The sequence below is a fragment of the Notechis scutatus genome, chromosome Z (assembly GCF_049901735.1).
Source record: "Notechis scutatus isolate UNSWTSFEM ecotype Mainland chromosome Z, rNotScu1.2, whole genome shotgun sequence".
Lineage (NCBI taxonomy): Eukaryota > Metazoa > Chordata > Lepidosauria > Squamata > Elapidae > Notechis > Notechis scutatus.
The window spans coordinates 64115227-64141905 of NC_142025.1; the positions used below are offsets into that span (position 1 = coordinate 64115227).

Sequence of the window (26679 nt, forward strand, 5' to 3'; positions counted from 1 at the left end):
CACTTTTCAGTTCTTGGTTAGTTTTAAGTTCCCCTTTTTAAGTCAAAGTATCCTTATAACTTGTAATTTTTTCCATGTTGACAATGTTCGGATGTATCAGTGCTTCCATCATGAAAAGCCAGACTGGTAATTTAATATAATGTTTTTCTTTAATTTTTGCCCATACTGATAATAAATCATGTCTAATACAATGTCTTGGAAAGTATCTATGTATTTTGTTTTTCCCATACAATAAAAAAGAATGTCACTTCAATTGCAAATCATGTCCCTCCAAAATCAATAATTGTCTGTCTCAAATTTATCCATTCTTTCACCCAGAAGGCTGACAGTATAGCTTCCACTGAGGCAACCCCAAACCCCTTTGTTTTTAGAATCTTGTAACATTTTCAAACTTATTCTTGCTTTTTTCCCTTGCCAAATATATTTTGACATTATTTTATTTAATTCCTCAAAATATTTTTTCCAGCTTTATCGGAATTGTTTGGAACAAAAAGAGTAATCTCAACAAGATACTCATTTTTGTGGTAGCTATTCTTCCTCTCAGCGATAGTTGCAAGTTTTTCCATTTCTCTAGATCTAATTTGATTTGTTGCATTAGTTTTATAATTATCTTTTTTAATAATTGCACACCTTGCTGTTAGCTGGATTTCTAGGTATTTTACTTTCTTAACTATCTGAATATCTGTCTTCATCAATTCATTTTTCTGTTTATCTGTGAGGTTTTTTAACTACTTTTACTTTTCTCTTTATTTATTTTCAATCCTTCAACTTCACCATATTCTATTTTTTTTATTAATTTGGGTCCAGTTTCTTGTGGTTCTTCTAAAATAAACATCAGGTCATCTGCAAACATCTGTAGTTTTCTTTTTCTTTTTTTTATTTCCATACCTTTTATTTCTATACTTTGTCTGATACTTCTATTTAAAACTTCTAATGTCAATATAAATAGTAAAAGGCTAGGGTTAGGCATCCTTGTCTTGCGCCTTTCTTTATATTGAAATTCTCTGTCATGTCCCCATTTACCATCATTTTTGCAGTTTGTTTAGAGTATATTGCCTTAATCATATTAATAAATATTTCACCAAAGTCCATATACTTCAATTGTAATAGCATAAATTGCCAGTTTGTATTTTCAAATGCTTTCTGTGCATCTAAAAGATCAGCACCGTTTGTTATTCAGGATGTACTGCATAGTACTCTAGCATACTATATTTAAAATGATTCTCATATTATTTTTGATTTGTCTCTTAGATAAGAATCCATTCTGATCTGAGTATATAAATTCATTCAAAAGTAGTTTTAGTCTCTGATGTTATTGAAACACATATTTTATAGTCAACATATAACTGTATAGTTATCTGTATCCTATACATTTTGTAATTAAGTCTTTTTTTTCTATTCCCTTTAAAAAAGAAATAAATTTCTTTTTCCATTTTTTGTGTAAATTCTTTATCCTTTAATAGAATTGATTCAAAGTCCATCTCAATTTTTCCTCTTGCCCTTTCCACTTAACTTTTACTGGATTATGGTCTGCCCATATACAGGTGAAACTCGAAAAATTAGAATATCGTGCAAAAGTTCATTTATTTCAGTAATGCAACTTAAAAGGTGAAACTAATATATGAGATAGACTCATTACATGCAAAGCAAGATAGTTCAAGCCGTGATGTGTCATAATTGAGATGATTATGGCTTACAGCTCATGAAAACCCCGAATCCACAATCTCAGAAAATTAGAAGTCCTCTTTTCTGATGAGAGCAACTTTTACATCTCATTTGGAAACCAAGGACCCAGAGTGTGGAGGAAGAATGGAGAGGCACACACTGCAAGATGCTTGAAGTCCAGTATGAAGTTTCCACAGTCTGTGTTGATTTGGGGAGCCATGTCATCTGTTGGTGTTGCTCCACTGTGCTTCATTAAGTCCAGGTTCAATGCAGCCATCTACCAGGAGATTTTGGAGCACTTCATGCTTCCTTCTGTAGATGAGCTTTATGAGGATGCTGACTTCATTTTCCAGCAGGACTTGGCACCTGCCCACACTGCCAAAAGCACCAAAACCTGGTTCAATGACCATGGGATTACTGTGCTTGATTGGCCAGCAAACTCGCCTGACCTGAACCCCACAGAGAATCTATGGGGCATTGCCAAAAGGAAGATGAGAGACATGAGACCAAACAATGCAGAAGAGCTAAAGGCCGCTATTGAAGCATCCTGGTCTTCCATAACACCTCAGCAGTGCCACAGGCTGATAGCTTCCATGCCACACCGCATTGAGGCAGTAATTGCTGCAAAAGGGGCCCAAACCAAGTACTGAGTAATATGCATGTTTATACTTTTTAGAAGTCTGATATTGTTCTATGTACAATCCTTGTTTTATTGATTGCATGTAATATTCTAATTTTCTGAGATTGTGGATTTGGGGTTTTCATGAGCTGTAAGCCATAATCATCACAATTATGACAAATCACTGCTTGAACTATCTTGCTTTGCATGTAATGAGTCTATTTCATATATTAGTTTCACCTTTTAAGTGCATTACTGAAATAAATGAACATTTGCACGATATTCTAATTTTTTGAGTTTCACCTGTATTTGATTCTATTTCTATCTCTTGTACATCTGCTCTTAATTCCAGTGACATCCATATCATATCTATTCTTGACCATGATTGGTGTCTATTTGAATAAAATGTTTATAGATTTGTCTTTGGTTTTATTTCTCTCCATATGTCCTGTATACGTACTTCTTCTGCCATTTTAAAGAAAGTCCTTGGTAGAATTTTCCTTGCTTTTTTGTCTACTTTGCTATATCTATAATCAAATCTTGCATCTACAATTGCATTAAAGTCTTCTACCACAATAAATATTTTCATAGCCCATTTATATATTTTTTTAATTTTTTCGTAAAATTCTTCTTGTTTCTTAGTTGGTGCATATATTGCTATCAGAAGAATCTGTTTTTGCTTTATTGTTACCTTCACCATCAATATTCTCTTTTGTTCATCTATGTAATGTCTGGCATTTATTGTTTCCCCAATACATAGAACCCCCTCTCTTTTGTTGTGCTAATGATGAATATAATTTCCCATTTTTGGGGTTTTTCAGCAATTTACTATGTTGTTTTTAATGTGAACTTCTTGTAGACAAATTAAATCTACTTTTAATTTTTGTAGTTTTATAAAAGTTTTTTTTCCTTTTAATAGGTGAGTTCAGTCCATTTATGTTAATTGACACTAACTCTAGTTCTTCCATCATTTCACTTATAAATAGGTCTTGTCCTGGTTGATCTTATTATCTCTGTTCTTTTGCTCTTGCTCCTTCTCATTCTGCTCGTTCTTTTTTCCCTTCACTTCTTCTTGTGTATCAATTAGTCTAAATTAGTCTTTCTTCTTCTTGTGTATCAATTAGTCCTGTCAAATCCTCTTGTCTTTTACCTTCTACTTCCTCTCTTCTCCCTTGTTCCTCATTTGTACAGAAGTGGTGATCATAAAATTTATATACTTTATCTAGGGAGTCCAATCTATATTTTGTCATTCCAGATGACTAATATTCCCTTCGGTATCAGCCATCTGAAGTTTATATTTAATTTAATCAACTGCCCTGTCAGAAATTGGTATTTTTTCCATAGGTCTCTTACTCTTCTAGGTACCTGTTTCAGGACCATAATTTCCTTCACTTTGTATTTTAATGGTTAATCTCTTGCTTTTTTGAGTATTTCAGCTCTTATCATCTTTTTAACAAATGTCACATGTATTTAGGAGGGTATATCTTCTCACATAGCTCATATATATTCTAAATACTTCTATACCAACCCATCTATACCAACATCTCCTGCTTATTTATCTGTAGGGTATCTGCCAACAATTCTGCCATCATATCAGTAAGATCTTTCCCTTTTTCTTCTTCAATGTTCTGGAATATCAGGAAATACTCTGCCTTCTCCATTTCTAAAGTTATAATGGTTCCCTCTAGCTCCTTTTTTGCTTATGTCAATCTTTGGTTCACCTCATCCACTTTTCTTCTCTGCTTGTTCAGATTTCTCTTCTATTGTCTTAATCCTTTGTGCATTTTAAACTATCATTTGCTGAAAGTTCCCTATTTTTTCATTCACGTTTTGTATTTTTTCCTTCATCTCTCCCATCTCAGTTTTCATCTCATTATGATTTTTTGCCATGCCTCTTGTAGTGATTGAAACATCATCTGCATTTCTTTTTGAAATGTATTAATTGTTTTCTTGCTGTAATGTACTTTCTATTGATCCTTGGCTTGATGGACTAGATTGGGGGTGTCAAACTGAAGGCCATGGGAGCATCCTGGTCTACCCAATGTGAAGAGGAAAGATCGGTCCAGTCTACCCAGTGTGAAGAAAGATCCGGCCATCGTAGCTTCAGTGTAGCTACCTGATATGAAGAAGAAAGATCAGGCCAACAACAAGAGGAAACATGCTAGCAGTTTAGGGAGTTGGCATCAAGCTGGCCATATCCATCCGGTTGGCTATGCCCACCTGGCTCCGCGAGGTCAACCACAGCAATGATGCAGCCCTTAATAAAATTGAATTAGACACCCCTGGACTAGATGCTGCTGCTGATGGTGCAGATTAAGTTTTAACTTGAAATACTTGTCATTTTAGGCTATATTGATGAATTTAAAAAGATAAACAACAATAATCCAAAATCCCAGCTAACTTCTCTCCCCACTTTTTAGAATATTACCAGGAGAAATTAACCAAAAGTTTCCCCCCTGTTTTTCCCAATTGCCAGGCAGCTTCCCAATACTTTACTTTGTAATCCACAAGGTCAGTCCATGGGTTAGTCCAAAAGGTTTCTTTGAAAACAGCTGTTATTTCTTCTTTTAGCAAATAATATTTGCAATCCACAAGGGCCCACCAAATCCCCAATATTTTGTAAACTACAATGCCTGGCAGATCAAAAAATCATCCACTTGGTCTCAAAACAAATCCACACTGTCTCCCAATTTCGCACTGCCAAGCATATTTATAATCCACAAAGATTCAGAGAGCTTCAATGTTTAAAGAGTTTCAATTGTTAGCCTTCCAAGTAACATGTCCCCTGAATAAAAATCCAAGGCATCCATCTTTTTTAAAAATCTGTTTATTAGGAACATATCAAATTGGGAAGGACTTGGTATAATTCTGATTCTGGCTAGATTCCAGAATTACACCCAGTAAAAAGCAAAAGTTTGAAACTCCCCCACCCCCACCCAAAAGTCATACTCTTCAATCAATTCTCAGCCCATCAGTCTGCTGATTCCAAACTCCACCTTCCTCCAGCTGCAGGCATCTTCTCTGTTCTTAGGGAAAGAATGCCACCTAGACATAACATCCCCCCTTTATCTCTATAACTCCTCTCACCAGCTAAAGAGTGGCAAACCTGAAATAGCATCAAATTCCTTTGCAGAAAGCCTAAAGAAGCTAGGAAAAAAATAGATGTAAGCTAGAATAAAATATGGATAAGCATATATCATCTTCAGGATCGACATCAATGTTTTCTCTGTCAATTGCCAAATGTCAAGTATAATCAATTTGCATGTGTTACTTTGTTTCAGGCAATCTTATCTGTAACAGTTTCAAGGTTACATTCCTTTCACTTTCATGATGTTATTCCCCACTCTCGCTCTTGCTCTGTTTTTCCACTTTTGCTTCCAAATTTCTAAAATGTCTGGAATTCCCTCTTTAAAGGTTCCACAAGTCAAAATATCATTTTAAAATATATTCTAATATTTTTAAGTCAGTTGGGTAGCTGAAAGCAACCAGTTCAGTCTTTCCTCTAGCTTTAAATTTTATTTCTCTTTAAAAGTTCTTTTCTCTTTCTTTCAGAATCTGTGAGTAGTGTTGTGGCAGCTGGCAGACCTGGCAGCAGAGTTGAACAATAGTGAGGAGGTTGGGGAGGAACCCGGGCCATTCCTGGAGGCTGAGGAAGGCTCGGATGAGGGCTCTGCGTCAGAGGCAGAGATAGAGCCAGGGCAGGCTGGCAATCATCAGCTGCCTTTGGGCTTGAACAGCAGTGAGGTGGGGGAGTTTCTGGAACCAGTTCCCAGTTTGTGCATGCACAGAGCTGCCAAAAGGAAGGCACAATTAGGAACTCAGGATCAATGTGGGAGTAAGGCCATGGATGATGAATGGTCCTTCCAATCAGGATTAAAAGAGAAGCAAAAGGGGAGGGGGCTTTTGCAGGAAACAATTCATTCCTTTGTTCATTTGTTCCAGCCTCATGGAGATTTGTCTGTATAACCCAGCCCTTCCCTGCCAGAACTGAGTGTGGAACTATTTACCAGGCAGCATTCCAGGATTGGTAAAGGTCTGAGTATACCTTTGCAAGACTGTTTGTCAAGCTGTTGGCTGACTGTGAATGAAATAAATTCACATTAATGTAATAAAAGAGGTTTTTGCTGGGACTCAGAATTGACAGTGCTTTTTGTGGAGGCCTAGGACAGAACAAGTAGCTTAAAGTCTTAATCGCCATTATTCTTGAGGGGGCAAAAACTCCACCTCCTCCTCTCTTGAGTCCCACTTTTAACAATAACAACAAAAACAGTATTCTGGGGAAAATTCCTCAACAGAAGTTAGAAAAGTTTCACTCAGATCATCCACACTGTTGTCATCTCATTTCTTCATATATATATTTTTCAGTCTGTTGTCACAGTCTCGGTCTGGCCATAATGGCCATCTTTTTCTCCTCACCGGTTTGAAGGGCTTCTTTGGATCAAACAGGAAGGTTGCTGTCTCTTTGTGATCAATGGAGTATCCTTTCTGTCTTTGTCACCCCTCTGGGGTGACTTTGGCCCTGTAGGACCTCCTGCCAGGGAGAATTCAGCAGGATTTCACAGAGCCCTGTGAATCCATACTGTTTTGCCATGACGTCAGCCCCACACTTGGTCTTGCATTGCCATGGCACTTCCATTGCTTGATCTTCTTCCCACATCTGCAGTTACCTCAGGCATTCTCTCAGCAGCTCATATTTGTTTGTCATCTTACTAATGTACTACTGGATGCTATGAGTTTCGTCCATTACAGTGGCTTTGACACTCACCAGACTCTGACTGCCTTCTTTCCTTCTGATGTACTGTTTCTAGGTATTGGACTTGAGGTGGAAACCTCTATACTTTTTCGGTCTTCACACTGCCAACTTCCCTGTGATTCTTTGGCCAACTTATTATAACTGCAAATTATCTGATGACTGGCAGGGCATACGTATTGATGGTATGGATCTTATCCTTCCCTTTGAGCTGGCTCTTCAGTAACTGTCTTATCCTTTGATGATATTTGTATGTTGGTGTCTTCCTTGCCTCCTCCCTCTCATGGTTCCCATGTAACTGTGAGATACCAAAGTACTTGAAAGTGGTCTGTATGTCTACTATATGACCTGCTGGTATTTCCTCTCCATCAGTCTTAACTATCTTTTCTCTCTTAATAACCATCCAGCTACAGTCCCAACTACTCTGAATGCTATCCCAATGTCTTCACTCTAGTCCATGTTGGGTGGATCAGCAAGTTGATGTCTTGTTCATTCTTTGCATATATCCTGATATTCATGTAGAGAAGGTGGCTAATGGTAGTTCCATTCTTGAACTTGTATCTATATCCAGTCTTTGTGATTTTACACACACACACACACACACACACACACACACACACACACAAAGCATGCCCATATGTGTCTTCTTTATTAGGAGTCCCCAACCTTTGGTCCATATCCTGGTATTAGTCCATGGTCCTTATAACTCTCACTTCCATATGGGTAGAATTATTCCCTTGTACACAGCTATTTTCTTTTGCAATTTCTTTTTTTCTGATCAAAGACAATTAACTTTTATACATTAGTTCTCTGTTCCTTCTTCCTTCAAAAAATCTGTACCAAACTTTTTACAAATCAGTCTGATTCTCAGCCAGCCTTATGGCAGATGTGTATATAAACATATACATTTATATTCCTAACTAACACATGTGTAATACCACTACAAACATTCTTTATGTATATACTGCTGTATTAAACAACACATATATGTGAGAATTAGTTATCCCATATTCAAAAATAAACAACTTGATACTAGATGTGTCAATGACCTATAAACTAGTCAGGTAGAAACCAAGTTTTCCATCCAAAAGAAGGGGGCATTGGTCCATTGCGTGTAGCGAAAATAGAAATTGAATCTTGATTTCACTATAAATAGGGCTTACATTTCATATTCAGCAATTACTGAAATTCTTTTTTAATCACTTCCTGGCTTTTTACGGTAGATTTTTTTGAAATCCTGGAAGTACTTATTTTAATTCTTATATAGGTAGTCCTTGACTTACAACAATTCATTTAGTAATTATTTGATTACAACAGCATTGAGAAAAAAGTTACTTACAATTGGTCCTCGTAATTATGACTATCATAGCATTCCCACAGATGTGATCAAAATTTGGTCACTAGACAATTAACATGTATTTAAAATGGTAGCAGCATCCTGGGGTCATATGATTTGTGTCCTCAGCTAGCTTCCCACAAGCAAAGTCATTGGGGGAAGTTGAATTTGCTTAATGATCATATGATTCACTTAACAGCGGCAATAATTTGCTTAACAATTGTGGCAAAAAGATCCTAAAGGATAATAATATACACTTAAGGCTTTGAAAATCGAGGGGTTTTTTAGCTGCTGTATTGTGGCTGCAACTCATCACTATTCAATATGCTCCTGGCTGAGGTTATTCTAGTAAAACTATTTTACAAGCAAATGCTCTATTAGTTGAAAAAGGTTTTGTAGGTTAACAGATGGGATGATGGTATTGTGTAAATGAAATGAATCTTTCTCTCTTTCTCCATTCATATATATACATTAAATTGTATAAGATTACATCTATATTTTTGTCTATATTTGCTGTTATACTTAGTAAACTATAAATGTGGGACAATTGATGGTAACTATAATAAAGCAAAGTATCTCCTGTAGTTACTCACAAAATCAAACCTATGACACCTACATTGGCAAAGGTTATGTGATTGCTGGGATAGATGAAGGTTTGCTTGGAGCATGTGTTGGAGAGAAAAGGAGAATAATAATACCACCTCATGTTGGGTATGGAGAAGAGGGAAAAGGTGAGTATAAGTTTTATTCAGGTGCTTTATTAAATACTAATGTCCTGCACCTCAGTTACTATTTTAATATATTGAATATATTAAATATATAGTATATATATTAAATATATAATATATATTTAAGCATGTTGAGTAATACCAGATATGACAGTATGATGCTTTAAAGTGAAAGCATTTTCCACAGTCAGAGGGATAAAGTCAGTGCACCTGATTCCTGAACTCCATATGAGAATTGTATCAAATTTATAGTGAATTTTGCTAATGCAAATGGTAGAATAGGAATCAATGGATGTTATCAGTGAATGTGGCTTATTTAATGATACTTGCTTGGAGAACATCTTCTATAACATCTCCAGAAATAGATATGTGATTGAAAGAATTAGTAACACATTAGTGTTTAGTGACAGATACCATTGTTACTGAGCTCCCTAGGCAAATATTTTTTTCTTAGGTTTTGCAGATGCTTACAGTAGTTCTATCTTTGGAGATAATGGATGCCTTCCAAGTTGATCTGGAAACAATCCTGTTATTATGTTTTGACACTTAACATTAGCTAGACACAAAAGGAGCTTTGGAATGAATGGATAAAATCATTATATTAATATAAAAGATCCTATATTAGACATGCAAAAGATGTGATGTTTTTCTCAATTGGAAAGAACAGAAGAGGGAAGACACGTTGGAATCTTAATGCTAATCCAGGCATTGGTATTAAAAGTATTGGTATGCAAAGTGGCTTCATAATTAGAAAAAAGGATTAAAGGACTAAAGTGATTCACTTGGTGCTAAAGCATAGTGACTTGCTTTATGTAAGGAGTGAGAATCCATACTTTCTATTGGAAGTCCAGAACCAATCCAAACTCACTCTAAGTGATTTTTCCTAAAGCCCTTTCAATGAAAGCTAATCACTTTCACTAATGTCAGCTGCAAATTCACTCAATAAAAATACAAGTTTCTAAGCTTGCTTATTTTTCTTCAGTGCATGCATGCTTCCAAAATGAGTAATAGTGGTAATCTCCCCAAATATCATGGTTCTAAAAGTATATAGATTTTATGCTGTTGGAAAAGGATAAAATGGCACAAACATTAGCATAATTCAAAATAATCTTTGCAGATGCTCTTGACCACACCTGTATTTTCACAGTATCAATTTTCAATAGATGATTTTGTTGTTTACAAGGTGAAAAATCAGCAAGAGAAGAAAGGTGAATAGCCTATTACTTTGTGATTGCTTATTATTATAGGAAACATTCCAGGATCTGCTGTATTGGTATTTGAAGTTCATGTGATAGATTTTCACAACCCTTCAGATTCAGTTGCTGTTACAACCTATTACAAACCTACTAACTGTTCAGTGCTAAGCAAAAAAGGTGATTACTTGAAGTATCATTACAATGCTTCTCTCCTGGATGGCACTTTATTAGATTCAACGTAAGTATATCATCTGGCCATAAATAATTTTGCAAACATGAAAAAAAATAGATGTGGCTCAAGACATAATTTCTTTTTTATTTAACTGTTTGCATTCTTTAATATAACTGAAATAAGTATGTGATGTCTTACATGCAGACAGAAAGTCTATAAATTATGAAAATAAACAATGGAAGTTGTTTTTCTATCTCCAACTCCTCATTTATTTATTTATTAAACAAACATATATTCTGTTTTTATTGATTTTACAAATAACTCAACATGACAAATGTGTAAAAAAACCCATCCTTTTATTTTCCTCACAACAACAATCTTATGGGTGAATTAGGCTAAGAGAGTGACTAGCCCAAGGTTCCCCAGCTGGCTTTCATGACTAAGGCAGGAGTAGAATTTATGGTCTCCAACTTTCTAGTCTGATGCCTTAATCACTAATGATGCCAGTGGTATTATGGTGCCTTCATATTCTTTGTTTCATATCAGCTAGTTCCCTACTTTACCTAATGTAGAACAGAACAGAATAGAACATTCTTTATTGGCCAAGTGTGATTGGATACACAGGGAACTTGTCTCCGGTGCATAAGTGTACATACAAACATCAAAGTGATAAATCATAAATCATAAGATACAAACAACAAAGTCATAAATCATAAGATACCAATAGAAGAAAGTAATAAGAAAGATGAGATGGATAATAGCAATATAGCCATAGTGCATGTTTAGATATCCTTAGACATAAGACAGTGCTATGGGAATTATGTGTTTGGCAGAGTAAGGGGGGAAACTATCTTTGTGTCTAGTTGTTTTGGCATGCAATGCCCTATAACGGCATCCTGAGGGGAGGAGTTGAAACAGTTTATGTCCAGGAGGGGTTTGTAGATACTTTCTTGGCACTTCTTCTGACCTGTACAGTATGGATGGTAAGCTGGTTCAATATTTGTTTCTCCAGACCTAATTATCTGTTGAAATCTGTATTTGTCCTGTTTGATTTCTGTGCCAAATCAGACAGTTATGGAAGTACAAATGACAGGCTCAGTAATTCCTCTGTAGAACTGAATCAGCAACTCCTTGGGTAGTCTGAGCTTTCTGAGTTGGTGTAGGAAATGATGCCTTTTTAATGATGGTTCTAAAGTTAGGTGTCCATTTCAAATCCTGGGAGACTATAGAACCAAGATACTTGAAGTCTCTACTGTTGATTACTCTGTTGCCTAATGTTATAAGAGAATGATACCCAATATTTGCGGCTTGGTATACTGGTTGAGAGGGGAATCAGGCTGTGTGAGTGGTGGTCTGGAGCGTGTGCATGTTTAGCTCCACTCATGCAAGAGAGAAGATAAGCCTTTGGGACAAGGTCTTGGCTCCTTCAGGCTTCTCCATGCCAAAAGCTTTTACAAAGGGATGGAAGGCCTGAAGCAGCACGAGATTACTCCCCCAAAACCTTTCATCTGTTTGCAAAAGCTTTTGGCATGAAGAAGCCTTTGGGTGCATGGTCTTCAGACTCACTGAGGCTACCCAACACTCCAAAAGCAGATTAGGAGTTCTGTTCAGGCAACCTTGGTGAGTCAGAGAAGCTGAGCAAGGCACACTCCTCCCACTCAGCCTCTGCTCTCACTGCACTGCTCTTCCTGCTTTTGCAGCACCAGGAGCAGGTGGCTTGGCAGCCCAGCTGGCGGGGGAGAGGGTGAGCTGGCACATGTGCACACACAGCTGCACTCATGCAAGAGAGAAGCCTTTGGGGTGCTGCTTGCATTAGTCCGGTTGAGAATAGGCCACGGCCCACAGGTTGGGGAGACCCCTGTTGTAAGAGATAGTAGAATAATATAATATGTTGCATGCTAATCAAAAATGAAAAGCTGAGGCTTCTGGTTTGAAGGGCTTCGGCAATAGACAGGAATCCGCGATTGTGCGTGGTTTCTGTCTGGGCTCGCCGCTGGAGCGCCCCAAGCCACGTGGTTTCGGGGCTAAGCCACCCTGTAGAGGTGGTGAAGAGGGGGGAGACCGCCAGCAGGGTCGAGGAGAGCCGCATCTCTCCTCCTCAGTTGGCCATTACTCCCTTTCCCGAAGGCGGTAGGAGCGGTGGTCAGAAATGGCCACCTCAAAGAAGAACTCAACCGGAAAAGAATGTGCAGGAGGAAGATAAGAAGTGAAAGTTTTGGCTGACCAGGTTAAGTTGAAAAAGCAACAACTAAGGTACCCTGGAATTTAAATTTTACAAAAAATAACATCGCTCCCAAAGAAGAGTCGGAAGCAGCGAAAGAAAGTGAAAAGGGAAAGGTTTAGCTTTTTTTCTTCTCTCTCCTTCCTTATATTGACAACTAAGAGACCTAAACAAGAAATCGGAAAAATCCGCTTTGGCATCAATAGGCAATTAAGCTGAAAGTATAACTAAATGCCAAAGGGACAATAAAAATTTCTGGACATTAAAAACTTTTTCTTCTATAAGCAGGAAGGGAGAGAAAAAGAATAAGGGCAGGATCAGGAAGAGGAGGAGACTGCCTGGACTTTAAAAGAATCTAAAGTAAAATTTCAATAAGACTTCTAAAAGATACATTTTAACTGAAACTTTGCAACTAAATAGTAACCCCAGGAAGAGAAAGTGAAAAAAAGAGCAAAAAGAAACAGCTTGCGTGTATTTGGATTATTTGGTGATCTTTGGATTTTTGGTTATTATATTTGAATGACTAAAATCAATTGGGTGGTTGTTTAAAAATTTATACAATGGCATCACTTTTGGATGAATTGAAAATGGAACTTAAAAAGTACAAAGAAGATGCACAACAAGGGAAGGGTTCTTTTGGCTTCGTTTTTCAATTCTTAGAAATGGAGATCTGGAACTATGAGAAACAACAAGAAAAGACTGCAAAACAAGAAGACTGGGACAAAGAAGAAGCCATCTTTAATGAACAAGTAACTCTATGTGGGGAAGAAAAAGGAAAGGGGGGAAAGAGGATGGAGAATTTAAGACTTAAAAAAACAACCAAAGAAAAGAAAAATAATTGAAAAAATAAGTATAATACTGGAAAGCAACAGAAAAGGGGAATACAGAAGAGAGAAATAGAGGTAGAGAGACAAGGGGGTAAAAAGGGGAGAGAGAAGAAGAGAGGGAAGAAGGAAAGGAAAAGAAGTTACAAAGGTCCGGAGCAAGATATAAAGAAACAGGACCTATTTAGAGATAATGGGTAAAAATCTAACTGAAAAAGGGATTCTGTAAAGGTACATAAGATTGTATTGTTATATTGGAGTCCCGGTTTGTCAGGATTCGGAGGCGGCAGGAATTCGCGTTTGTGCGCGATCCCTGCCGCGCTCGCTGCCGGAGTGCCTTCGATCCAGTTGGACTGGGAGGCTATAGTTATCCTGTAGGGATAACTGAAGAGAGGGGAGATCCGGGCAGGAGTCTGGGGGCATCGCAACCCCCTTCCCCAGCCGGCATAACTCCCTTTTCCAAAGGCGGTGGAGCGGCAGTCAGCAATGGCTGCCACAAAGAACCTCTCAGCCAGACAAGTTTTGTGCAGGAGGAAGTTGAGAAAGTGAAAGCTTTTGGCTGAACCGGGATGACAAGCAACATCTGAATACCTTGGAACTTTGGCTCTTTAAGTGATACATTGTTTCCCAAGAAGATCGTAAAGCTGCGGTTGAAAGTGAAAGTGAAAGCTTTTTTTAAATCTCCTCACTTTCCTTCCCTACGGAGACAGCAGATGGAAATCGGAAATACCCGCTTTGGCAGCAGAAGGTACTAATTTTGAAAATTAAAGCCAAGGGGACATTAGATTTCTAAACACTGACATTTAAAAATTAAAATCTTTTTGCTATAAGTGGGAAGGAAGAGAGGTAAATGATTTATACCAAGATTTGTTGAAGGAGACTGCTTGGAGCTTATAAGATCAGAGATTAAATTGCAATAAAACTTCCAAAAATTACCTTGGAATTGTGTAATTGAATTCTACCCCAGGAAGAGAAAGTATTAAAAGAAGAAAGTGCTAAATGAAACAGTTTGTGCTGATTTTGATTGCTTGATGACTTTGGGACTTTTGTAAACTATCTTTTGAAAGACTAAAAAAACATTTGGATTGTTTAAAAAAAATTCACAATGGTATCTGTTGAAGAATTGAAAATGGAATTCGAAAAGTTAAAAGAAGAGGAAGAAGAAGGCAAGGGCTCTTTTGGAACTATTTTTTGCTTCTTAGAAATGGCGATTTCTACTTATCAGGAAATGCAACAACAAGAAGGTTGGGATGATGAAGAAGAAGCCATCTTTAATGGACATATAATTTTAATTGAGGAAGAAAAGGGTAAAAAGGAAAAGAAAATGGAGAATTTAAGTTATAAAAAAACAACCAAGAAAGGGAAAAATAAGGTGAAAAATCGATATAATGTCAGAAAGCAACAGAAAAGAGGAATACAACAGAGAGGGGAGCAAAAGGCTGGAGATTGAGAGGGGGGTGGGGGGTAAAAAGGCTAGATTTGACAAGGAAGGGAAAAAGTGAAGAGAAGTTATAAAGGCTTAAAACAAGATGTTAAAAAACAGGTTTTTTTCAGAGACAAAGGGTAAAATATAATCTAAAAAGAGATTCTGCAAAAGTACATAAGATTGTATTGTAGTATTTGTATTTGAAATAGAGTTAGAAAATTGGAATAACATATGTGTTAATAGAACATTGTAGGGAATGTGTAAAATGTCTAAGATTTAACTAATAGAGTTTAATTAATTAATTTGTTATGGAACATGGTTTTTACCATACTATAAGCTCATTATGTTTTTTATTTTAAAATGTTATGTAGAATGTACTAAGCAGAATCAGAATGGAAATTATGTATTATTTTAAGTGTTAAATTTGGGGGAAAGATAGAAAGGTGTCATACTTCAACCAGTGATTACAGGAAAAAGTTTGTATTAAAGAGAAAAGATAAATAGATAATTGAAAAAGAACGGACAAAAGATACAAGTATAATGATTTAAATTGAGATTAAATAAATAAAATAGAATTAAGAGAGTGAAAAGAGGGGAGAGGACATATGGAAAATATAGAATGTTAAATAAGATATGAAACAGTATATAAGGTGAGCATGAATTTGATTTATGTCTGTACAAAAAGTTGTAACCCGGGGTTAAGCCGCTTTCTAAAAAGAAGTTTTATGTCTTTATGATATGTATTTTGTTTGTTTATGTTTGTTTATTGAGAATTAATAATATTGGATAAGAACATAAGAAACAGTAATAATATGAAATATAGTAATATGAAATAGATGAAAGTATAAGTTTAATGAATAAAATTGAACAGAAGTAAAGGAAGAAACAGTGAGAAGTTGGAAAAAGAGTAATAAGATATGAAGTTGAATAGATAAGATGCATATTAAATTGTGTTTGTATGGAAATGTGATAATTTAGAATTATGTTGTACTTAAATAAGATGTTTTATTTGTTTCATTAAGCAGTTCTTAGAAAAGATGTTCTATGTTCTTACGTTTTGTTTTGTTTGTGTATTGTCTTTGAAAATTAATAAAATTTGTTTTTTTTAAAAAAGATTGTATTGTTATATTTGTAATAGAAATAACTTTAGAAAATTGGAAACAACATATGATTAGAATGAGGGATAAAATAGTTAGTGTAATTTAGTGAAATGTTTGTGAATAAAATAAATGACATAAAATAAATGAGAAAATTGAATTAGGAAGGAACAGGAACATTTTAATTAGTCAATGTTTTATAAAATATAAGTGAAGAGGGGGGTGGAATTAACTATGGACAGTTTATAATTGTTCCCATAGAAGTATGATATTTAATTGAAAAGTAACGTGAAAAATGTTAAGACTTTAATGAATATTAATATTAATGATAGAATTGAATTGGAATAGAATGTTCTTTTAATTATATACATTTATATTTTTTTCTTTTTTTTTTCAAGAATACTGTGTGTAGTTTAAGAATGTACCAAGCAGAATCCGAATGGAAGTTATGTATTATATTGAGTGTTATAACTTTAGGGGAAAGATATAAAGGCGTCATACTCCAATCAGTAACTACAGGAGAAATTTTGTTTAATGAGAAAAGATAATAGACAATTGAAACAGGACAGACAAAAAATATAAATATAATGATTTAGAATTGAGATGAAATAAATAAAATAAAATTGAGAAAATTAAAAGAGGGGAGAAGCTATGTAGAAAATGTAAAATAGTAATAAGATATGGAATAGAATATAAAAATGAGCATGAACCTGAATTTGCGTCTGTACGAAGAAATGTAACCCAGGATTATGCTGCTTTCAAAAAAGATGTTTTATTTGTATTTCTTTTCTTTTTGTGAAAACTCAAATAAAATTTACAAAAAAAATAAAAAAAAATGAAAAGCTGACATGCTACAAAGCAAAATATTTCCATTTTCTCCATTTTCAAAAAAGACTCTGTGCTTCAATTGTTCTTATGTTTTCTTAGAAGATAAAAATGATAGATAGTTGCAGTCCAGTGCTACGTATTGTTCTGTGCCAGTATGCTATGATAAAGTATGGTAAAATGTAGGAATAGAGGAAAACATGCTGAGGAGTGATGTTCTTGTAAAATGAAGTTTTACATTTTATAAGAACATAGAATGTTCTTGTAAAATGAAGTTCTGCAATAGTTTTGTGTTTCACATTGTACAAATGGATAAGTTTTCCATTTCAATCTAAATCTTAGCCTCAAAATGTTAAGGACACCTGAAGAACTTGTGAACTCTTAGATTATTAGATTTCTATATAACTAATTTTACATTGAATTTCTTAGAAACAGGCTATCAGTAATGTTCATTGCATGTAAATAGGAAGAGTAGAAAAAAGCTAGAAAGCTGGATGAGTTGCTTACTATTTTTGTGAATATTTTTGTTTTTCAGGGTTAGCCTTGGAAAAACATATAATATAGTTCTAGGTTCTGGACAAGTTGTACTGGGGATGGATATAGGTCTTAGAGAGATGTGTGTGGGAGAAAAAAGAACAGTTATTATTCCCCCTCACTTTGGTTATGGAGAAGCTGGAGTTGGTGAGTATATAACTTTCAAAGTCCTTTAAATACTCAAGTGTACTGAAGGGAAGAAAGTAATGTGAGTTGACGCAAATTTCTTCTGAATTCACCTGTAGTGGTGTATAGTTGCTTCTACATGTACTTTGTGAAATTATACTTAAAGATCCACAGGCAGTTCCAACATGATTCATTTCCTATATTCTGCTCTCAGTGGAATAAATTGAAATGAATGGATGATACAACAAAATTATTTGGACCTGTATAACAAATAATGTTGAAGCTTACTCATTAAATAAGACTTGAACTTCAATTTAACTTAAAAATTAGCATAGAAATTATATTGTCCACCAGTAGAATTGCCTTGTACATGTTATGTGATGAATCCTTAGAACAGCCATTGCCAACTGGTGGGCCGCAGCCCACTGGTGGGCCACGAGAAAATTTTGGTGGGCCACAGAGAAATCTCACCCCCAGAGCATTCCCCTAAAGCAATTAATCCAGGCTGTGCAGAAACAAAAGGCTGTGCTGCCCACATGGCCAGCGGGAACCTTTCCCGTCCACTCACTCCTTACCTGGCAAACTTGCCTGTTAAGTTGCTATTTTTCCTTTTTCCGACCATCAGCTGTTCTGATGTGCTGGGAGATTTAGATTAGCTAGGAAGCAGGAAATTGTTGGATTTCTTGCTTTCTAGCTAGTCTTTAGATCTTCGACTCTGCTTTTAAGCACAGCCGAACCTCCCTTAGGACTGAAGGTTCTATTATTCAGTGCAGACTCATGACAAGCAAATTTTATATGACAGGCTCAGGTAGCCGATGGCAGATAGATAGATCATTGAATGATTCTGTGAGCAACTCAATCTGCCTACCTGCTTTGCCTGATTTTGGGTAAAAGTTGCTCTTTTTTATTAAAAAAAATCAATATTTACATAAATGGTGTGTTGTGAGTTAATTTTGTGAGTTTGCTTGCAAGCAAATTTTGTGTGACAGACTGAGCTAGCCAATGGCAGATAGATCTCTGAATGAATTTGTGATTCTGTGAGCAGCTCAATCTGCCTGCCTGCTTTGCCTGATTTTGGGTAAAGGTTGCTCTTTTTTATAAAAAAAAATATCAATATTTATATAAATATTTATAATATTTACATACAAGCCATGCCCAGCCAGTCACACAACCACCAAGCCACACCCACAAATTAGGCCACGCCCACAGAACCAGTTAGTGGTCCCTGGGATTTAAAATTATGAGTTTGGTGGTCCCTGAGGTCCAAAAGTTTGGCGACCCCTGCCTTAGAATGTTGAGCTATATAGTTCATGTCATAAAGCAACAAGATAAGCATTGTCTGTGAACAAATGATTTTGCATTAAGACTTAAGCCTAAAAATAATCACATAATTTTCTTTAGAAAGAAAATAATAATAACATCCATTATTCACTCAATAGATCTAATTTTTGCATTCTATCATTCTTTGCTGAAATAATATCTATAGCACAACTTGCTTATTTTGCTGGGGGTGAATTTCTGTCCCCCACTCCCAACCTCTCTACCTTAGGGATAGCAACATCCATATCATCATCCTTGATCATTTCCCTTTCATGAAGCTTTTGGAAAACTTATTTTTCATGTTCATTATCTATGAAACCCTCAAAATAGATCATTTTCAGATCTGCTTCCCAGTGACATTATTGAATTACTTGGCAGGAAATTTTTAAAAATTACTTGGTTGGAAAATTGCCTACTTCCACTGAAAATATAGAGCAAAACAAAAACATTCCCAAAAAGCAAATATTCAGATTTAATTTTTGTCATTTAATGTTGCAGAAGGAGAAGTTCCAGGAAGTGCTGTATTACTGTTTGACATCGAGCTGCTTGATTTAGTATCTGGTTTACCAGAAGGCTATATGTTTGTGTGGCATGATGAAGTATCGCCAAACCTCTTTGAAGAAATAGACAAGGATAACAATGGAGAAGTTCTTCTAGAAGAAGTAAGAAGTTATTTTGGTTTATAAGGATTTTCTTTGATGGGTATTGTTCTGACCTAGGCTTCACCAATAGCACAAAACCGAGTCCTCGTCCTGTTAAACCTCCTCTATTTGATTTACAATAAATTTCCTCTCCAACAAAGTCCCAGCCAACAGTCTTTAAAGATAGTTTCCAAATACAAACCTTTATCAAGCTTGGAGCGTGGCCAGGCCAATATCTTTCAGACGCCGCAATACTTCACAAGCATGCCAGAAGGAACTAATTGTCTTCTGCAAAGCCTCACTCCCCTTTCACTCCTCTTTTATTCTCTAGGGGAGCGGCCATTCACTGTCCACCTGTAGCTTTACTTCCAAGTCGGCCCTTGTTCCTCAGCTGTTCCCTTCATCTGGCAACTCTGCACATGTGTACACTGGGAACAGGCTTCTGCCTCACTGATGTCTGACTCTGAAGGCAGCCGATAATTGTCAGACAGCCCTGGCCCCCTCTCTGTCTCTGATGCAGAGCACTCGTCAGAGTCTTCCCCAGACTCCAGGACTGGCCCATGTTCCTCCCCAACCTCCTCACTGTCTGAATCTGCTGCCAGCTCTGCTGGCTGCTGTCGGGCCACAACAGGTAGCAACAAAATGTTAGATATACCATGTTCTGTACAGGTTTTTTAATCTTCTCAAACTACAATATAGATTTTGTTTTATAGTATTAGTATAGTATAATGTATAATTATAATACATCATATTGTATGCCCCTAAATATGATAAATGAATTTACATGACTAAACCAGCATTATTACAGTGTCTTAGTACTAAATGCAGAAGTTATGGAAATGCATTGTGATATATGCAGCTTTTAAATTACAATAATGAAACTCATTTTATTTCCTATTCTTATTTATCTTTTAAACTCTAGTTCAATAAATATATCCATGATCAAGTCAATTCTGGCAAAGGAAAGCTAGCCCCTGGTTACAATTCTGAAACAATTGTGAAAAATATGTTCAACAATCAGGACCGAAATGGAGATGGCAAGATTACTTATGAAGAATTCAGACTGAAAGACCAGGAGCCACAGGGACATGATGAACTGTAACTTAGCTGAATTTAAAAACTTTTATGAGCCGAACTGCTGTTAGTGTGCATATATCATAGAAATAATCTGAAACCCCCGTGCATACTTTAAAAAAATAATAATGTGGAAATTAATTTGTCCTTGTGTTAATTAAGACACAACAGGGTATAAAATTAAGATTTTTTTGTTATGACATTTATATTAAAAATGCAAGGTGCCTTAGAATGCATTTTAATTATTTTTTTAAATATACATCCCACCATAGTGACATATTCAGATTTTTTCAGAGATGTGAATGTTCTGGAAAAAAGATAGAACATTTTCAAAAGCAAATTAATATGATTCACGTGTGTGTATTTTTTTCAATATTTATAATATTTGGACTGCATGATTTGAGGTGAAGAAAATGTCCTAAGCTTGAACATTATTTGAGAAACAAAACTATGTGGTAAAACCTGACATCAGATTTTCTGAGTTAATGGAGCTTCATCACTTTCCTGTCTTAATAGTTTTATGCAAATGGTTTTTATTTGTTCAGGACATTTTCTACATTGCAATTTCTTTGATTTTATGGCATTTTTGGCACATTTTTGCCTGCAATACTTGTGCTTGCCAATTTTCTTATTGTACTGTCTTACATCTTTAGATTAGCCATTGTGATTTATAGTTAAAGTGGAAAACACATAGATCATCAAGGTCTACTGAGAGACCACAGGCAAATAAGTGTACAATACATGCAAAATTATTTACACAGGAAGTAGGACAATGGGATCCTGGCTGCTCTTTAAACATTTTTGCTTGCAGATATTTTAGTAGGTAGCATCATTTCCACTAGGTAACATCATTAATGTTGGAGGCGGGAGTTGTTCCCTGATTATATGCAGTAGCTTTCCCTGCCAGTAATGGAGATACAGGGAAATACAGGGCAAGTTACAGTATATAAATAGGGAGCAAAACCTTCCCTCCACAGACTAGTACTAATGTTATCTAGTTGGGCAATGAAATGTCTGCTAACAAGCTCAGAGAGCACCAAAAGACTCCATTGTTCAACCCACAGTTTTGAAGTTTTGATACAAAGATACAAACTTGCATTAAAATCATGCCTTTTGCCCTGGATTGTTACATTCTGGTGGTATGCTATATTAACAGTTAATGGGAATAAATTCTGAAAAAAAAGAAGATAAATTATTTGAAAATCTGGATTTTTAAAAAAATCCCTATTTGGTGCATTGGCATTAAAATCTTATGCTTCCTTAAGAATTGAATTATACTGGTAATTAATTAACTTTTACTTCCCTTTTTCCTAAATGATAAAGTGTTATCATTTTAAAGTGCATTTAGGCAGCTCCTAGCTTTCTGGAAGTATTCCCATTCTGCTTGTGTTGCCACCTCCACAGCAAAATAAAATAGGGTTATTAACACTACTGCTTAGATTATGACTATACAGGTGAAACTCGAAAAATTAGAATATTGTGCAAAAGTTCGTTTATTTCAGTAATGCAACTTAAAAGGTGAACCTAATATATGAGATAGACTCATTACATGCAAAGCAAGGTAGTTCAAGCTGTGATTTGTCATAATTGAGATGAGTATGGCTTACAGCTCATGAAAACCCCAAATCCACAATCTAGAAAATTAGAATATTGTGAAAAGATTCAATATTCTAGGCTCAAAGTGTCCCACTCGAATCAGCTAATTAAGCCATAACACCTGCAAAGGGTTCCTGAGCCTTTAAATGGTCTCTCAATCTGGTTCAGTAGGAATCACAATCATGGGAAAGATCGCTGACCTGACAGTTGTGCAGAAAACCATCCTTGACACCCTCCATAAGGAGGGAAAGCCTCAAAAGGTAATTGCAAAAGAAGTTGGGTGTTCCCAAAGTGCTGTATTAAAGCACATTAATAGAAAGTTATGTGGAAGGGAAAAGTGTGGAAGAAAAAGGTGCACAAGCAGCAGGGATGACCGCAGCCTGGAGAGGATTGTCAGGAAAAGGCCATTCAAAAGTGTTGGGGACTTTCACAAGGAGTGGACTGAGGCTGGAGTCAGTGCATCAAGAGCCACCACACACAGACGGATCCTGGACATGGGCTTCAAATGTCACATTCCTCTTGGTCAAGCTGCTCCTGAACAAAAAACGTCAGAAGCATCTTACCTGGCCTAAAGAAAAACAGAACTGGTCTGTTGCTCAGTGGTCCAAAGTCCTCTTTTCTGATGAGAGCAACTTTTGCATCTCATTTGGAAACCAAGGACCCAAAGTCTGGAGGAAGAATGGAGAGGCACACACTGCAAGATGCTTGAAGTCCAGTGTGAGTTTCCACAGTCTGTGTTGATTTGGGGAGCCATGTCATCTGCTGGTGTTGGTCCACTGTGCTTCATTAAGTCCAGGGTCAACGCAGCTGTCTACCAGGAGATTTTGGAGCACTTCATGCTTCCTTCCGCAGACGAGCTTTATGGGGATGCTGACTTCATTTTCCAGCAGGACTTGGCACCTGCCCACACTGCCAAAAGCACCAAAACCTCATTCAATGACCATGGGATTACTGTGCTTGATTGGCCAGCAAACTCGCCTGACCTGAACCCCATAGAGAATCTATGGGGCATTGCCAAGAGAAAGATGAGAGATATGAGACCGAACAATGCAGAATGGCCGCTATTGAAGCATCCTGGTCTTCCATAATACCTCAGCAGTGCCACAGGCTGATAGGTTCCATGCCACGTCGCATTGAAGCAGTAATTGCTGCAAAAGGGGCCCAAACCAAGTACTGAGTACATATGCATGCTTATACTTTTCAGAGGTCCGATATTGTTCTATGTACAATCCTTGTTTTATTGATTGCATGTAATATTCTAATTTTCTGAGATTGTGGATTTGGGGTTTTCATGAGCTGTAAGCCATAATCATCGCAATTATGACACATCACAGCTTGAACTATCTTGCTTTGCATGTAATGAGTCTATTTCATATATTAGGTTCACCTTTTAAGTTGCATTACTGAAATAAATGAACTTTTGCACGATATTCTAATTTTTTGAGTTTCACCTGTATTAGCAAATGCTTTAAGAGTCTTCTGTGTTTAATTGTAGAGAAGAATTAGAACTCTTAAAGATTAGAACTATGGTGTTGGGCTGCTCTATTTTAACAAAAGCAATAAATCACAAGATTTAAACACTGGAACAAAATGGCAGCAGGGAAATTAAAAAAAATTTGTCAGTAAATTCAACAAAATCACGTGAATATAGGATGGATGTCAATGAAGCTCTGCTTTTCCACTGCAAAGAAGAATGACCCATGCAATAAATTTTGCATCAGTCATGCTTCTACTGTATGAAGCTGTTGATCAATTGTTCAGCTTTGCATTGGATATTTAAAATGTGTGTTTGTCTTTTAAATATTTTAGGAAAAAAGAAATAAAAATGAATTATAAAAATGTGCATGAAGCTGTTGATTGCACCTGGGTAACTTAACATGGTCAGTCCACCTAACTCAAGTATTTTGAAGTGATTTTCAATTTACTCTCCAATATTGGCTTTGTCAATAAAATATATTAAGTTAAATAATAAACAAATTAGGATAAAAAGTTACTAAAGAAGGGAACATAAGACCTTTACCATGACATTAATAGAAAATGTATAAGCAAATTCCACAAGATAGTGGGGCGTGTAATTGTAGAAAGGGGCCATTTTACAGCACTCCTTTTTAAATAGTTTTATAAGATGTACAATTATATGGGTTTTCTATGCTATTAACACCAATACCATGTTCTATCAAATGCAATACATTCTGGTATCATTAAATAAAATGTTGACAAGTACACTGGACAGGATGCTTTATTTATGTATGAGTGGGAAGAGGCAAATAATTGATGTTAATTTTTGCACTTTGGTTACCTGTACATCTATAAATGGATATTAGTAGGACACATTGTATGACATCAGATCATATCCACAGACTGAGGGAAACAAAATTGAAGAAAAACCTCTAAGTTATTGTATAAATAGTTTCTAATTATTTAGGACTGTCCCATTATGTCAAGTTCAAGCTGAAAAGTATATTATAGATGGCATAAGTGAATGAATTTAAGACTTGCATGCAATTATTTAAAACATTTTTTGATTCTTTTGTATCATTATGTGGTTATTGACAGCTATTTACAGATAGCTGGACTCACAGGAAAAAGTATCATTGCATCCTTAACATATGTGGACTTTAACTCCCAGATTCTGGCTGGGGAAATTGAAATCAACATATTTTAAAGTTGCTAGAGAAACACTGATCTAAATTATTGAGAACTGGTATATCAAGCTCCTGAGCTCACCAAAGCGTCATTTCTAGATGGAATTTGAAGTGCTGCACAACCTAATTGTATCCATGTATAAATAGACCTATGGATTGTATGAAATTACAGCTATAACTTAGTAGTAATCAGAGTTTGTTTCTCCCTGAATTTGAATAATTGGAACAAAGTTGTACTATTGTGAGATGCATTCTCCCTTCATTACTCCCTTACTGCCAAGATGGCGCCACCGACAACTGCCTGGGTAAATGCTCTCTAATGGTTTATTTATTTTTTATTATTCTCTGTGATTCACTATGAATTTCATTCTCACAAGACCATCTGCTAAGAATTAGGCAATGTTTCTTTAAGGAGCAGCTTTCTGTGTCCCACCCTGTCTTTGCAAATGTGGAGGAGATTCTAACACAAGAGGAAACAAATTCCCCTGGATGACAACAAACAAAGGAAAGAAGCGGCGGAAAAGAAGATGAGGTAAAAGAGTGGGAATTTTGAATAGACTAAGGAATGGGGGGGGGAACCCCTCTCCAAGCTTTCTGACTATGCTTACTTGCTAATAAGATGGATGAAATACTCCTTTTAAATAGATGCAATTCTGATTTCTACAAGCAGCTCTCTGCTTCACTGAATCCTGACTACATGAGGAAATTGATGACCGCAGCATAAATATCCCAGGATTTCAGATATTTAGAGCAGACAGGATTGCAAACACATCTGGTAAAAAGAAAGGTGGAGGCTTATGTTTATATATCAACAGCTGGTCTCAGGCTATAACTATAATATATAAATTCTGTGATGAAAACCTAGAGTCTTTACATATCAACTGCAAACCATTTTATTCTTCATGAGAGTTCTCTTCATTTCTCCTAATAGCTGTGTATGTTCCTCCACAAGCTTGTGTAAACAAGGCATTACAAACTCTATGCGGTTTTGCTAGCTGACCAGATTGTGGAGGCTGAAGCCAAACACCCAGATTCTCTTCCCATCATTTTAGGAGATTTCAATCAAGCAAATTTAAGGAAAGAGCTTCCAAAGTATTTCCAGTATGCCAAGAGGCAAAAGTACTTTAGCCCATCACTACACAACACTAAAAGATGCTTATAGGTTGTTACCACGAGCAGCTGTGGGACACTCTGATCACTGCATGATTCACCTTGTATCTCCTTACAAAGACTTAAAACCATGAAACCAACAATTAAATCAGTGAGGACTTGACTGAGGAGGCAAATCTAAAGCTACAGGCTTGCCTTGATTGCACTGATTGGAATGTTTTCGAAGATACCTCTGCAGACCTAGATGAGCTCACGGATACTGTAACATCATATGTCACCTTATATGTGTTTCGACCAGGAACCTGCAAATATACAGTAACAATAAACCTTGGTTCACAGCTAAACTTAAGCAAAAAAGGTGACAGAATGCTGTACAATCAGGCCAGAAACATATTAACAAGCGGGATCAGAGCAGCAAAAAGAAGCTACTCTGAAAAGTTAAGGAATCGGTTCTCAACAAATGAACCAGTAAACACGTGGAAAACTCTTTAAGCCATCACAGGCTACGGTAAACGTCCTTCCCAGGCAGAAGGAAATCAACAACTAGCAGGTGACCTGAATGTGTTTACTGCAGGTTTGAAAGGAAACTACAGTCACCTATCTCCAATACCCCATCTCAGACACACCAACAACAGCCAAGCCTCCTATAACTGACCCCAACCCATTGGGTTCACAACCCCTGGTGATCACAGAAAAAGAAATGCAAGATCTATTTCACAGACAAAAGCCAGGAAAAGCACTAGGGGCAGTCAAGATAACTCCTTGCTTAAAAGT

At 36.3% G+C, this 26679-nt stretch overlaps 1 protein-coding gene across 2 annotated transcripts in view; it reads left to right on the forward strand.

Moving 5' to 3' along the window:
- Positions 1-24373, forward strand: part of FKBP9 (FKBP prolyl isomerase 9) — a 50283-nt gene extending 25910 nt beyond the window's left edge. For both annotated transcript variants that reach the window (XM_026679495.2, XM_087945214.1), the window contains exons 6-10: positions 8956-9101; positions 10346-10532; positions 17395-17540; positions 19338-19501; positions 20403-24373. In XM_026679495.2, the coding sequence (XP_026535280.1) occupies positions 8956-9101; positions 10346-10532; positions 17395-17540; positions 19338-19501; positions 20403-20582 (823 nt within the window). In that variant the 3' untranslated portion in view covers positions 20583-24373. The remainder of the gene's footprint in view (positions 1-8955; positions 9102-10345; positions 10533-17394; positions 17541-19337; positions 19502-20402) is intronic.
- The last annotated feature ends 2306 nt before the right edge of the window (positions 24374-26679 follow it).